The following is a 16282-nucleotide window of genomic DNA, read 5'->3' as shown; positions in this document are numbered from 1 at the left end:
ATTGACCCTGTTGCTCGATAAGAAGCCAGTAAAATAAAATCCCAATCAAACCAAATACCTCTGAAGTGTGTTCATAGGTTAGAAGATATCAGTCAAATACAGTGCATGATACATATGGGGTGTATATATTGAGTTTGTGCTTGTTTTACATTTTGTCACAATTAGTACGAAGAGGATCAGTGGTCTTTACCGTACACAGTCAATATACAATATAGTGCAGGTAGAACAGTGAACGTTGTCATCAGTGTGTAAAATAGAATCGCTCTACTTAAAATATTAGTAGATAAGACATAGCTTGCAAATTCCTATCATGTGTCACGGGTAAATGTGTTTTTAATGGCAGACAATATCTACTTTTACATATAAAATAAACATGAAAACATTTGGAACACTAACGATACATATTTTCATTGTTTTTTGCTAAAGTGCGAAGTTTACAAAAATGTGATTGCAATGACACCACCCCAATACAATCATTCACGTTAAACAAAGATGCATTGAAAATGAGCTAGACAACGTTTTTTTTGTGAATTAGCTGTTAGATTTAGTTAAACATTTCAAAACATAAATCTGAGATGTTGTAAAACACTACACACACAGATTCGGTAAACCAGTGCAAAACGTTTTCAGTTTTCGACCACATACTTTGCCAGGTAAAAAAGATAGGTCCTATTACTTTTCACAGTCTCCTAACTCACGAGCTGACAGTTATACATTAAAGCGGTCTTTCCTTGACAATAGACATACACTTGTTTGGCAAGATCACGTTCAAGATCTCCGCCCGGTTTTCCGATAACGATGTATCATGCTTCTGTCAAAACACCACGCAGAGAGAACGGTCGCAAAGTACATCGTTGGAGCATTGTGTAGATCCTGATAGGCTCGAAAGAAAGGGAGCGCTGCTCTCGGATCAGCTTTCTCCGTTCAAATATTTCCTTAACATTATAATTATTTCACAATACTGAAAACGGATCAGCTCCTGGAGAGATATTCCCACCTACTGCTGCAAATATTGAGGCAGCTTATTATGAATAATGCTTACCCAATGAAAATGCACTAAACCACCGATTTGACACATCATTGCATATGTGTGAATATGTTGAGACAAATACTGACAGTAGCCTACATGTAGCAAAATCAGGGGTGCAACTTTCACTGGCGATGGGGGGACATTCTGGAATTGCATTTTTTTTGTCCCCCCCCCCCCCCATGTCATTGGAATATGATTCAAAATGATGCAGGGGTGTGCTTTAGGACCATGCGGACACCTCCGAGCGGTTGGGTAGGCTGTTTGGAGTGTTTATCCGACAGGATCATTTTTATTTTTATTTTTATTATTCCCCCCCCCCCCCCCCCCCCCCCCCCCCGTTTCTAAAACCAAAGTTGCGCCCAGGAGCAAAATGTAACTCAATTATTTGAACATTTTATAACATATTATTGATATAGGCCTACTCTTTATATTTTAATGCAGTCATCTTGACTGCATTTTTCATTTGAAGCATATTTTTCTACGTCCCTTGTTTGTATCAATTGCAAACACATTGGCATCTTTGTATTTGTAGTCAACTTTGTTCTGAAGTTATCGATGTCACAGAGACACTATCACACTGTGATTCAAAGTTTAGCAGATATCTCTGTGTATAAGGGCGAAAAAGCATCTGACACACTTAGCTGTTCTAGAAGTTGTACGATTACCAGCGTTTTCAATTGCAAAGTTAGTAACAATGGTTTTGGGAAGTGGTTTTGGGAGGTGATTACAACATCAGGATTCCCATGGTGTGTCTGCACGTTTGTATTGTATGCCAATGAAAGTGTCTGCGTGCCTCTGTAAATGTATTGTATGTGTATGTGTGCGTGCGTGAGAGAGAGCAAGCCTACACGTGTAGAGCATTTGTCTAAGCGTGCGTTTGTGGGTCACTGACAGGCAGCCGTCCTTCACATATCTCTCTCTCTCTGAGCGACAGACTGGCTGTCATCTGTCCCACTTAGCTGTCCCCAGCAGCCAGTCAGTGTCACAGAGCTAATAGTGTGGCAGTGACCCACTCATTCTCAGGTTTGGCACAAGGCCCCCCTGTCTCTCAGGGAGAGACTCAGAGACAGCAGTCAATATCTCTGTCACAAATGGCACCTTATTCTCCTATATAGTGCACTACTTTTGACCAAAGCTATATGTGCCCTGGTTAAAAGTAAAGGGGACACCTAGTCAGCTGAATGCATTCAACTGAAATGTGTCTTCCACCTTTAACCCATCCCCTCTGAATCAGAGAGGTGCGAGGGGCTGCCATAATCAACATCCACGTCTTCAGGGAACAGTACCTTGCTCAGGGGCAGAATGACAGATTTTTACCTTGTCAACTCGGGGATTCCATCTTTCGGTTACTGGCCCAACACTCTAACCACTAGGCTACCTGCCGCTATATAGGCAATAGGGTGCCATTTAGGACGCATCCAGACAGATGTCTCAGACAGTCACATTAGGGGATTAGTCCTGAGGGCTAAATATGAAGGCACTAACCCCTCTACAGCTGTGTTGTGCCCGTGGATCCATGTCTCAAAACCATGACTGAGACCCATACTAATGATATCTAAGTGCCAATGTGTATGTCAATTGTTCCTCAAGCATCCATATTTCAGAACTTCTGATTAGCTCGAGAATTCTGTTTCATGACTTGTGATACTTTGTAACTTTGTTGACTTGTGCCATGCAGTGCTCAAATTAGTCCCCGACAACAGACGAGCCATAGTCATCCCAGTCTTCTGTGTGTGTGTGTGTGTGTGTGTGTGTGTGTGTGAGTGTGTGTTTGAAACATTCCAGGAACAGTGTGTGTGTTGGGAATTGGGGCTACACAGCCAAGTCATCGGGTCGCACACGGCTACTGGAGCCGCTGGTCTTGCTCAGACGCCTCTTGTCTTTCAGGTAGCCATTTTGGAAGCCGTTTTGGAGCAGCGAAGGGGGCGGGGTGCAGGCGTTGGGCGTGTCGGCGTGCCCCTCATAGGTCATGTGCAGGAAGTCTTCCTTCCCCAGGTCATCGTGGACAACACGGTGGCGCTCAGTGGCCATGTTGGCTGAGTTCTGCTGGTGGGCCAGCCGGTTGTTGAAGGGAGGGCAGCTAGGATGGGGGTGGGATTGGGTGTGCATGGGGTGTGTGTGAGGGGAAGAGCTCACACACTGGCTGAAGTCTGGGGGCGGGGTGCAAGGCATGGACGGACGGGGTGGGCTGTCCGGTTCAGCGGCTATGACCGTAGCACTTGAGGGCGTGCGTCCTTGTAGCAGTTGATGTTGCTGTTGTTGTTGCTGTTGTCGTTTACTCCTCAGAAACCTCTGACACTGCTTAAAGGCCAGGTGGTAGAGCTCCACGGCGCTGAGAAACAGCGACACGCCCGACACGGCCAGCATGAACACGATGAACACATTCTTCTCCGTGGGCCGCGAGACGTAACAGTTAACCGGGTGGGGACAGGGCCGACTGTGGCACACGTACAGGGCATTGAGGAAGACCCCGTAGAGGATGTACTGCACCACGATGAAGACCACCTCCATTAGCGTCCGGATCAGGATGCTCAACACGTAAGTCTGCAGCAGCGCCCCGCGCAGACGCACCCTCCCTATGCCGCTACCCTCCTTCCCGCACTCTCCCCCCTTGTCTTCCCCGTGCTCCAGATAATGCTTCTCCTCTCCTCCTTCCCCTCCTTCCTCCCCGTCACCTCCCCCCTGGTCCTCCTGCTCCTTGCGCCGGCGTTTCTCCTCCATGCGCACCGTGTGCATGGCGTGGCCCATGTAGATGAGCGACGGCGTGGACACGAAGACAATCTGCAGCACCCAGTAGCGGATGTGGGCGATGGGGAAGGCCGTGTCGTAACAAACGTTCTCGCAGCCGGGCTGCTCCGTGTCGCAGGTGAAGTCCTCCTGCTCGTCGCCCCACGACGACTCGGCGGCCGTGCCCAAGACCAGAATACGGAAGATGAAGAGGATGGTGAGCCACACCTTGCCCACAGACGTAGAGTGTTCCTGCACCTCTTCCAAGAAGTTTCCCAGTAGACTCCAGTCGGCCATCACCCGTCACACACCACACCTCTGGAACGGCCTGGGAGAGAGTAGAGCAGTCAGGGAACAGTCAGTCATCATCTATAACTACCATCTAGCCTGGTCCCAGATCTGTTTGCGTTGTCTTTCCAACTCCGATGGTCACTGGTATGCCATTGACGATAGGAGTTGGAAAGACATTACAAACAGATCTGGGACCACGCTAACTACGATCTACTGCACTGATCTACTGCACACAGATCAATGAATGACATTTCTGCATTGAATGAAGGTGCTGTTGTTTTTCTGTGGGATATTTGATTTGTGTTTCTTTTTTCAGGACTTTTGATTATTCTGTTTCATGGCTTGTCACACTTTGTGACTTAATTCACTTGTGTCATGCTGAACTGCTCTGTGCCGCTCAGTACCTTACTGTACTGTACTGAGCAATGCTGTGCAATACTATACTGAGCAATGTTGTGCTGAATAGTATTGAGTGATGCTGTGCTTTTACAATTCTATCCTGTTTTGTACCAGGCGATGTGTTTGGGGTTTGGGTATATTAATAGACTTTTCCCTCTGTGTGACCACAGTGGGCTCAGTAGACTGGCCTGATTTGGGCCAAGTATGTTCCCACAGCCCTGCCTGCCTGGCCCAGCAATCTGGGAAATCGGATGTCAGTTTTAAGGAAGTCTAAAGTCAACAAAAACACAGAAATAAACATGTCACAGGGCTTCTCTTTGCATTACTTAGCCTGGGAAAGTGAGACATACTGATTTACATTTCCTTTGGTCAGAGATAGGTGGTGCATATAAGGAAGTGGTGACTGGTAAGATGTAAAAAAAACAAAAAAAAGAATAAAGAGCTGAGTACTAATAAATCAATGCACTTTGTTTCTGTTGATGGAAATTCATCCGTTTGATAACTGAGTCAAGAAATTTCCAAAGGACCCAATCCCTCAAAAGGATTTTCCAATAACAGACGTCAGTCATATGGTCATATGACAATATACAGTAAATAACGATATTATTTCTAGTATAGGAAATTCTTCTTCTTCTTCTTGATAGATGTCTTGGTAGATCATTTATGAACACCTGAGCTTTGCCATTTCATCACCCCCATGAACTCTACTGTCAGCTCTTCTCTCTGTGCATTTACTGTATATCTGCACTCGAACTAGCAGCGTTACCTGTCACGATACAAAAGCCTTGGCCCTTGCAGAGCAAAGGAAACAGCTACTTCTATGTTGAACACTACTAGCACACACAGCTCACTAGCTGGCGATTCCACATCGGCTCCATGAGCACAGACAGTGCTGTACTGTAGTGTGTACTCCAGACTCCCCCCACTCACACGCAAACAAAGGATAAACTAACTAGTGTCTATTGAACAACGTTTCATAATACTTCAGTTCATACAGTAGGCACACAGTGAAAACCTTTATTAAACTAAATAGCATATGTAAAAAGACAGCAATACAAACTTGATGTTTGACAAACTATCCAGTACGATAATTACCGTTGTACAGGCTAAGTGGTCGTGTTCACTGCTAAGAGGTCGTGTTCAGTCTTACCAGCAGAGACAATAAACCCTCCTTGGACTAAATCCATCTGGCACTGAAGGTTGTATTATTTTTCAGACTATCAGTCTTTCTATCTAGACGAGACGGTGTATTACTGTAACTTTCTAGCATTTCCTGAAGGGCATGACCAATGGAAAGTATGGAGCTGCAGGATCCCTCAAGTGAGAGTGTTGATTAGACTGTGTGCGTGTTCGCATGTGTGTGTATGGGGGGCAGGTAGCCTAGTGGTTAGAGCATTGGGCCAGTAGATCAAATCCCCGAGCTCACACAGGTTAAAATCTGTCGTTCTGCCTCTGAACAAGGCAGTTACCCCACTGTTCTTAGGCTGTCATTGAAAGTAAGAATTTGTTGTTAAATGACTTGCCTAGTTAAATAAAGGTTTTAAAAATTAAGTGTGTGTGTGCCTGAGGTAAAGTGGACCAGTAGTTTGTGTGGCAGTTCTAGTGGCCACATGACAGTGACCTCAGGCAAGTTATGGGAACTATGGCTGAGTGGAAAGTAGTTTATTTAAGACATAATATAAATAATACTGGCCCGTATTGGTGTATAGAAACAGTTATTCAAACACGGCAAAATAACCTGGAATTTATTTATAGGGGGAAGAATAGGTTTTACTGCTGATGCAGTAAATCAGTTGGAGAACAGTCATTGAGACTGACTCACTTCCCATAGAAAGTCACCTCCCTTTACATTTCTGTCTGAGGGGTCTTGGTCGCCATCCTGTCTCCCCGTAGGCAGTTGAGGAAGCAATGTCAAACAATATGATTTCCTACTGCCAAGGCACTTAAAAGGAAATCGCCCATACTCAAGAAAACAAGTTTCAAAAAAGCTAATCTCTGCGCTATGAGAAAAAACACCAACCCTTCAATCGTTTTTCTCACACCAAGCAGTCCGGCTGTGTGTTTACATTTTTTTTTAAAAACAATTATCCAAGACCAGCTTATTATGGTTTTTCGTGCTTGTTGGCACTTTGCAGGCTCCGTCTTACTTAGATCAGCACCAGGACAATGTACCTGACTGGGGTCTTGGCAGCTGGGGGTACTTTAGGGAGGAAGAAGGTGCTCCCTCTGCCCTTCTGCCCTCCTCCTTCTGTTATTTACCTCGGAAAGGAGAACAATGATGCTCACTTTACGGTGCTTGGTGCTTGTCTGGAGTCTATAGAAATAGGAAAACTAGAATGGACAAAGCCCCTCAGACCACGGCAATTTCACGCTCATGGCTGGGAATGTCCCTTATGGTAATTGTATTTCTGTGCTGGTGACACTGAGGGCAGCTGTTGAATGGAGAGGGAAGGGGGAAATACCCTGAAAACACCCTGGGACACCTGATAGGAGAGGACAGGGTGGTTCTTTCTGTTCTGTGATATAAGGAAAGCACAGCACACAATCCTTTATTCTGCTTTTTGTCTTATGTCTGTGTTAACCAAGTAATGGTGTCATGGCATACATACAGTAGGGTCCCTCTAGGTCAGTCACAACAACATGATGATTTTGACTCACGCTTTCCTAGCAGACTTGACTCTTAGCCCCTTGACTAATTTGAAATAGGGGAGACAGTCCACTGGGGCCTTCGCCTTTCCACCCTGCTCATAAATAAGTTATTATTAACATAATCAATCATCATACAGACCAGATAGTCACAAATGAACAATTTTCCCATCAGGGATAGTTCACATTTGAAAGTAGAAAATAAGATAAAGCTTCAAAAAAAGGTGAACCATCTCTCCATCAGGGTTTACTCAAGTCTGGTACCTGAACGATAGCTTTCTGTAGAGGCACTGTAGTGGTAGAGTAAACCAGCCATGACTTCATTATGTTATGTCTTGGTAGACACACACACACCATTTACTCACAGTTATTGAGACCTGGGAGCTACAGACTAAAGGGTTTGGACATTTGGATCATCTTTAGCCTATCCTTATAGTCTATCAGCAATTCCACACTTTACTTTTAGAAGTCTGACCAATGAGGGTATTGGACTCCTCCCGAATCGCTCAGTCCCTTTTACTTACTTACTTTTAAGAGACTATTTAAGACCATTTCTTTTCCAATTTCAAAGAGCATAGTCCTATATCTTTAAACAATTTGTAGAATTAGCTTTGACTGAATAATTACAATTCATCATTCAAAGCTTCGTTATTATCCAGCGACTTGTTTAAGTGTCTAAGGTCAACTGCTTCTACAAAAGGTTAACGAGAAAGGTATATATAGTGTGTGTAAAGGTGTCAGCACCATCTAACTGTGGATGTCTCAGAGTTTGTCTGACATCATGTAATTTCCTTTCAGCTCCAACACCATCCTTTCATGTCACTCAAAGCCCATTGAATACTTTTGGCCACATTTTGCCCCAAGGTCACAGGACAATGTAATATTAAGAGATTACATCAGGATAAGGGTCCACCCATTACTAATAGCAATAGTCCAAGCTCTGAGAAAGTATGACTTCCTTATTTTGACTTTCTCCTGCTCTCTATATTGTTTGGCTTGCTGCTCTTTTCCTTCCTATGTCATGTTTGTTTTATTTTCGACATGATCACCAGCAGCACAAACAAAAAAGTCTGAAAGACAAGGAGGGTTTTGTCTTTGGGGACAATGCCAGAGTAGTTGACGAAAAACTGCTTTTATATGTGTTGGCTGCAATCCCTTGGTCTAAAAGAGTCAACTTTAGATCTTAAATTCATCTGACAGGTCGGACAATATTTCAGTACTAACATAACAATGCTTACTCCTTCAATATCACAGCAGATGCTACAGATCTACATCCATGCACGCACACACCAGTGGTGTAAATTACTTAAGTAAAAAATACTTGAAAGTACTGCTTAAGTAGTTTTTTTTGGTATCTGTACTTTACTACTTATATTTTTGACAACTTTTACTTTTACTTCACTACATTCCTAAAACAAATATGTATTTTTTTCTGTGACACTCAAAAGCCCTCATTATTTTGAATGCTTAACATCCCTGGTCATCCCTTCTTCCTCTGATCTAGTGAACTCACTAAACACAAATGCCTCAATTGTAAATGTGTCTGGTTTGCTTAATATAAGGAATTACAAATATTTTGTACTTTTACTTTTGATACTTAAGTATATTTTAGCAAGTACATTTACTTTTGATACTTAAGTATATTTAAAACCCGAATACTTTTACTCAAGTAGTATTTTACTGGGTGACTTTCACTTTTACTTGAGTAATTTTCTATTAAAAGGTATCTTTACTTTTACTCAAGAATGAAAATTGGATACTTTTACCACCACTGGGACACACACAGAGACAGACAGACAGACAGACAGACAGACAGACAGACAGACAGACAGACAGACAGACAGACAGAGTTACTCTACCTGAGATGCAGCTGCTTAGACCCGGCTGGTGCCTTTTCTGTTAAAAAAGAGAATGCAGAAAGGTTTTCTCAGTGTTCAGGTGACAGGGAAGAAAAGTGAAGGACTCTCAATATTAGGGCTAAGGAATATTGTAGTAGAACAGTCGCAATCTCCGTTTCTGTATTAAGGCAAAAAACTGTCCCTGAGAGGGTGAAATCCAGAGGTCTTGGTCTCTCTTTCTAGGCTGTGTGTCTCTGTTTAGACTGCTCGTCTTGTCTTGTCTTGACACAGAAGGTTGTGTCTCTCAAGGTAAAGCAGCAAACTTAGTCTCTTTCAGTGTCCTGGCTAAAGATGACTGGGTTTGTCCCCCAATGTCGAGTCTCTCGTCTAGAGTCCAGACAGAAAGCTGTTTATCTCTCTCCACTGGGGCAGAAAATTGCGTCTCTCACCAGTTGGCTTGATGTGTTGAGGGATCAAATCCACTATCTGTCAATTGATCAGAATAAAACGAACTCTTTCAACTTGAAAGAAAACTTAAACGTTTTCGTCAACTATAATGACTATTTCCCTATCTTTCCCCTTTTTTCATTCCTTGGCAGAGATCAGGGTAGAGGGACTGGTGATGCAGACTTTGAGGACGGACGGAGTAGATGAGGGCACAGACCTCAGGCTGATGAGCAGGAGCAGCTGTTTGTAATGTTGGAGACTACCAGATGGACCACGGACAGAAATGCAGCCTTAAGCATGGGGGCAGTGGAAGAAATACCAGGCATCACTTGTGGCCTGTCCTCCTACCCTACCCAGTACCCTGCAGCCCTCCCACAGCCTCCTCCCTTCCTCCTCCTCCTCCTCCTCCTCCTCTGCCTTCCTCTCAGCCCACAATGCCCTCGTTTTGCCTGCCTGGTTCTCATTTCTAGAGAGAGGAATATCTCAGGTCAGGAGGGGAAGTCAGATTGTATTAGAGCACAATGGCAATTCTACATTGGCCACTAACTCCCATTTTGTCTATGCTCCCTCTAAACCATACATGTAGACCCACACACACGCATACAGGAGTGCACGACTCACACACACGCACGCACTCAAGAACACACGCACACACGCACACACACGCATGCACACACATGCACACACGCACGCACACACACACGCACACACGCACACACGCACACACGCACACACGGACACACACGCACACACGCACACACACACATGCACACACATGCACACACGCACACACACACACACGCACACACGCACACACGCACACACACACACACGGACACACACACACACACACACACACACACACACACACACACACACACACACACACACACACACACACATAAGCACAGACTGGGAGAAAGAGAGGGGCACATGCAATCTATTTTCAAGTAACCAAATTACAACTTGATTTTCCATGACTTCCTGATTTTACAGATTGCTTTTAAAGGCATGTTTGCAAAACCATTACAGCTGTATGTCTATAAGCAAGTACACTATTAGAAAAAAGGTTTCCAAAGGGTTATTCGGTGGTCCCCATAAGATAACCCTTTGGTTCCAGGTACAACCCTTTTGGGTTCCATGTAAAAACCCTTTCCACAGAGGGTTCTACATGGAATAACCCTTTGGAACCCCCCCCCCCCCCCCCCCCCCCTCTACCCTAAAAGGGTTCTTCAAAGGGTTCTCCTATGGGCACAGCCGAAGAACCCTTTTAGGTTCTAGATAGCACCTTTTTTTCTAAGAGTGTACAGTGGTAACTTTAGAAATGGCCCGTAAGCTGTTGAATGTTAACATCAAGACAACATTAAAAACACATTATCATATAAGCCTTGTAATACTGTACTTACACCAGTTAAACCATTGACGTCCGTGGTCTCCCCTTCCCTAAAAGGGAGAATCCTTTGGAGATCCCTTTTGGGTTCCAGGGTGAACCCTGTTCACAGAGGGTTTTACTTGGAACCCGAAAGGGTTCTACCTGGAACCAAAAAGGGTTCTCCTATAGGGACAGCCGAAGAACCCTTTTGGAACACATTTTTAAATAATCAGACTGTAGGCTGCATTCGGGCGTTGACATGGACAGCTGCAGTATTCCAACGGTTCAAATTCAACTGATCGCCTACAGCTCTGGCATGATTCGACAACAATTATTCCTTCTACAAAAACAAATGTGCCTTTCACAAAGGACCACAGAGAATTTTCAGGCAAGCACATGGTTGGACTCAAAATTGTCATGTCAGTCATTGTAGACCAAACAGCATGGCCAGAGGAGCTCAATCGTAACCAACACAGAGAGTGTTTGTCTCCTGTTGTTGCTAGGTCTTTTATTTACCCCTTCTTCTCCAACCACAAATCAGAAAGAACAGCTTTGTAATGTTCAGACTTGTGACAAAACATCTGTCCGAGAGGGCACACATTTAGCCAGTTTTCTTGGTATCATGAGTATTCCTGTTCGGTGATTGTCTAGTCTGGAGTGTCATGACGTTGCCCTACACTATTCCCTCTCCCTCTGCACCATCCCCTTCTCTCTGTCTCTCCTACGCCCAGGCTGGTGCGACCTCAGGTCGTAAATTCCTGGAGGAGAATCCTGCCTCATAGCCAGACAGTATAGAGAGAGTGAGTTTTCATAGAGAGAACAAAGGAATGTCTTCCACCTCACAGAACTTGAGGTCCGAACAATATTCATGTTCTGAAGAATGTGTAAAAGATTGGTGAAGTAACGAGCTACGAACTGGTCTGTTTGGTACAATTTTGTGAAACTCATGAGAGACAATACCGCCACATTAACAAAATCCTGTTTATACAACAGTCTCAGTTATGAGGCTTACATCTAATTGTTGTACAAAATGAATGAGTAAAGATGAAACTATTTGTGAAATGATGTGATGCTATGTAATGATGTTAATGTGAGAGAATTGTATTTCTCTTTAAAGTTTCAATTATTCATTGGCATGTGCCCCAGGGGCACAGACAGGACCCGGCGTCATGAGACAGCTCTTTTCTATGTTCCGAATAAAACCCGCACCTGGGTTTTCTATCACCAGACCGAGCTTACCTCAATTACGAGGGGTGCTAAGGGTTGAGACGAGTACCAGTACCTCTATCACAGAGGGAAATAAGGCTTGAGTAGATTGTTGAATCTTTTAACCATCCATTAACCATGAATCTTTTAACCATGGTTCAACTCAGACTATTGATACCGACAGAATAAGAACAAGTCTTTGATATTATTTACTAGTCTGCAGCTAGGAATTCGGTATCATTGAACGCGAAGACCGACAACCTCCGAAACATTTATTCTATAATGACATAAATGAATGTCACTCTGAAATATCCATTCTAACCACGACAAAGAGAGAGATAGGGCAGACAAACTCTCCAACAGAAACAAACTTTTCAACAGAGATCGCAACGAAACACTGAGCGTAAATATATATATTGATTGCAGTTATTCCCAAATGAGTGAGCGTTCACGTGCAAAGGATTAGCATTTCAATTGTTATAATTATCAACTTTGTAGTGTCTCTTACCTTTCGCGCCCTTATCAGTCCCTCTGTCTAACAAGCCGCCATGCCGGTTTAGCCCACTAGCACATTCCACCTATCATTTCTTTGTAACCATATCTACTTTGATTATTTTTGTGTTATGCATGTCTGTGAGTACTTAGTTAGTAAATAAATGATTTTAAAGTGAAGACTGGGTTCGTGCAGATTACCAACAATTTACGACTTTTGGAAAGAGACTATTGTGAGGTAAAGAATAATTCATTAATCAGAAGACTAAGTGATCAGATATTAAAATATCTGAAGGTATATTAGGAAAATTATAACTTTGTAATCTGAATATTTTCCGTGGTGCCTCGACTTCCTAGTTAATTACATTTACATGATTAAGGCAGTTTAATCACGCAATAATAATTACAGAGAATGTCGTGGCAGAATCAGAATTATTTAGGTAACATTTATAAATAAAATGTTTTATTTATTTTATTTCATGCTTATGTGAGATATGTCATTAGAATGTCTATTTTTGGATAATACTGTTGGCCGGTTCCAGTTATCTGTTCTCTGTCAGGGTTCAGTTACTTGGGCTGCAGAGAGGGGAGAGCTTCATATGTAAACATATCTTTTAAACCATGTTAAAGGATGATTGAGGGGGAACCAATTATCTCTTGGCTCCACAATGTCTGTGTGCCAGTCACTGTTTCTCCGTGAATTTGTCCAGAATGGGAGTGTCTAAAATGACAATTTATATATATCCTAATGTCTTGGTACTATGTTGTACCAAGAACGAGAAGTAGAACCTCGTTTTAGGAGAGCAAACTGAACGATAATTTATAGCTAATGCTGTCTGGCTATGGAATACTCCTCTCTCAAGTAAAGTCTTCCTTTGTAATGTTCCTAAGATCTGTTATTCGTCATGTGAGTTGAGATGGGTGTGTCTTGGCTATAAATGATACTAAGAACTGTTTTGTAAGGACTCTCAGAGAATTCATTTATAGACACTGAATTGATCTGAGAGTCACAGGGTTGTGATGGAGCTCATATAATTAAAGATGGACTTTATGATAACTCTGACTTGTGTGTGGTTTGCTCTCATGATTTGGTAAATACAGGAAATTTCCACTACAAGAGTTATTTGATAAATCTTCAGTTTTAATGATGCCAAAGACACAACAGGAGCTAGGTCCTGGCACCAGTGTCAACACAAATCTGGGAGAAGTTACGTTACTTTAGACTTCCAATAACAAAATGGTTGTTTTCGTGCTTAAATGTTGACAATTATGTTAAAGGGGAAGTACATTCTAAAATCAAAGTTGGTCAGATGTTTTCAGACATTTCAAAAGTGGTCTTATGTTGAGACAAGTATCTGTCTGTAATGAATACGATGGGAGAGTGCTGGTTTCAAGCGCAGGGCGCAGCAGGTATTTATTCGAAAATGACCACAGGAGGAGGCAGGTAGCTGGGTCCAGGGACAGGCAGAAGATCATACACAGGGACTCCAAAAAGGTAACTGTACAGGCAGGGAAAAGGCTAACGACGTAATCCAGGAGATCAGGCAAGAGGTTGACGACAGGAAATCTGTTAGGCAAAAGCACAGGCAGGTAATAGGCAAAAAGGCATCGTTAGTGAGGATGGCCAAAAACTGTGATACATAGGAGGACTAATACAGAACTAAACAGAGCTCCGACTAGACCGTATAACAAAACAAACAATACCTCACAATAATGGGCTGCAAAGAACTGAACTAAATAGTGTGTTTAAATGACATACAGGTGTGTGAACAGGTGGTCAGAATTCAGGTGATTGGGATCTGGAGAGTGAGCTGCGTTCAGGGGATCTGTGTGTTTGAGAGTGTGAGTTGGAAGCAGACGTCCCAGGCCATCTGTGGAATGGAAAAGATAAGCGCCATATAATTTCCAGATTTTAGTATGTGCTTATCATTTTCCATTTATTTGGAATTTGAGGGATATACATGTAGCTGTATCTACACATTCGATGGCATAGGACATGGATTCATCTCTACATTAGAACACATTTAAAGTCTGAAAACATCTAAGTTAGATTTTTGGAGGGAACTGCCCCTTTAATCTGAATGAATAGGCCTGTATCAGGAAGCTGTTCACAGTTTCTCACTCTCTCTCTTCCACTGTCTCTCTCTCTCGCTCTCTTCCACTGTCTCTCTCTCTCCTCCACTGTTTCTCTCCCTCTTCCACTGTCTCTCTCTCTCCTCCACTGTTTCTCTCCCTCTTCTACAGTTTCTCCCTCTTCCACTGTTTCTCTCTCTTCCACTGTTTCTCTCTCTTCCACTGTTTCTCTCTTCCATTGTCTCTCCCTCTTCCATTGTTTCTCTCTCTTCCATTGTCTCTCCCTCTTCCACTCTCTCTCTCGCTGTCTTCTACTGTTTCTCTCTCTTCCACTGTCTCTCTCTCTTCCACTGTCTCTCTCTCTTCCATTGTTTCTCTCTCTTCCAATGTCTCTCTCTCTTCCATTGTTTCTCTCTCTTCCACTGTTTCTCCCTCTTCCACTATCTCTCTCTTCCACTATCTCTCTCTTCCACTATCTCTCTCTTCCACTGTCTCTCTCTCTTCCACTGTCTCTCTCTTTTCCACTGTCTGTCTCTTCCACTGTTTCTCCCTCTTCCACTGTCTCTCTCTCTTCCATTGTTTCTCTCTCTTCCACTGTCTCTCTCTCTTCCATTGTTTCTCTCTCTTCCACTGTTTCTCCCTCTTCCACTATCTCTCTCTTCCACTGTCTCTCTCTCTTCCATTGTTTCTCTCTCTTCCACTGTCTCTCTCTCTTCCATTGTTTCTCTCTCTTCCACTGTTTCTCCCTCTTCCACTATCTCTCTCTTCCACTGTCTCTCTCTCTTCCACTGTCTCTCTCTCTTCCACTGTCTCTCTTCCACTGTTTCTCTCTCTTCCACTGTCGCTCGCTCTCTCTTCCACTGTTGCTCGCTCTCTCTTCCACTGTCTCTCTCTCTCTTCCACTGTTTCTCTCTCTTCCACTCTCTCTCTCTCTTTCTCTTTCTCTTCCACTATTTCTCTCTCTCTCTTCCACTGTTTCCCCCTCTCTCTCTCTCCCACTGTTTCTCTCTCTTCCACTGTTTCTCTCTCTCTCTCTCTCTCTCTCTCTCTCTCTCTCTCTCTCTCTCTCTCTCTCTCTCTCTCTTCCACTGTTTCTCTCTCTTCCACTGTTTCCCTCCCTCCCTCCCTCCCTCCCTCCCTCCCTCCCTCCCTCCCTCCCTCCCTCCCTCCCTCCCTCCCTCCCTCCCTCCCTCCCTCTAGGGTGATGGGGTTTGTAACTTTAAGCGGAAAGTGTGACCAGGCCTCTAGCGCTTGTCATCAGCACCTCTCTGACTCCTGACACCTCTCATATTGCCTCTCTATATTGCTGGTCATGAGAACACAGATAAAATGCCTTCCCTTTATTTAGCCCTCTCTCACTCCACCCAGCATAGGTGAGAGCAATGCCAGGGCAACCGCCTGCCTTAAATGAGCCTGTCAGGGAGAGCCTTGCTTATGTCTTGATAAAAGGGGAAAGGGGAGAGAGAGGACACCCTAATAGGATGGGTACACTGACTAGATTCAGCAACCTAATGTAATACTCAAGTACATATTTCATCTAGGGGTGGGTCCAGACCTGGGTTCAAATAGTATTTGTTTTCCACCCCAGTACATTAGCTGCACTTGACTGAGCTTGCCTAGTGCAATGGAACCAATAAAGTGTGCCAAAAGTGCAAACCCCGCACACCTGGCACCTCCAAGCTCAATCAAACAATCAAAGTACCTGAAATGGGACAGATCTGGATGGGATTATTTATATGATGAAAATGAGTTAATATGCAG

At 43.6% G+C, this 16282-nt stretch overlaps 1 protein-coding gene across 2 annotated transcripts; it reads right to left on the bottom strand.

Annotated features, from left to right (window-relative positions):
• Positions 1 to 315: 315 nt before the first annotated feature.
• LOC139373268 (gap junction alpha-5 protein-like) lies at positions 316 to 9797 on the bottom strand. 2 transcript variants are annotated; one of them, XM_071113583.1, is made up of 3 exons: positions 9381 to 9797; positions 8953 to 8989; positions 316 to 4085 (listed from the first exon to the last, which is right to left on the bottom strand). In XM_071113583.1, exon 3 carries the CDS (start codon positions 4052 to 4054, stop codon positions 2843 to 2845), a length of 1212 nt encoding a protein of 403 aa, XP_070969684.1. In that variant the 5' UTR covers positions 4055 to 4085; positions 8953 to 8989; positions 9381 to 9797; the 3' UTR covers positions 316 to 2842. The 2 variants fall into 2 exon arrangements, with proteins under 2 accessions (XP_070969684.1, XP_070969682.1); XM_071113581.1 differs by having other exon boundaries at positions 8953 to 9759.
• Positions 9798 to 16282: the final 6485 nt, after the last annotated feature.

The sequence above is a fragment of the Oncorhynchus clarkii genome, chromosome 18, assembly GCF_045791955.1.
Source record: "Oncorhynchus clarkii lewisi isolate Uvic-CL-2024 chromosome 18, UVic_Ocla_1.0, whole genome shotgun sequence".
NCBI classification, from domain to species: domain Eukaryota; kingdom Metazoa; phylum Chordata; class Actinopteri; order Salmoniformes; family Salmonidae; genus Oncorhynchus; species Oncorhynchus clarkii.
The sequence above is the reverse complement of the archived record's forward strand: the minus strand, read 5'-3'. Positions and strand labels throughout refer to the sequence as shown.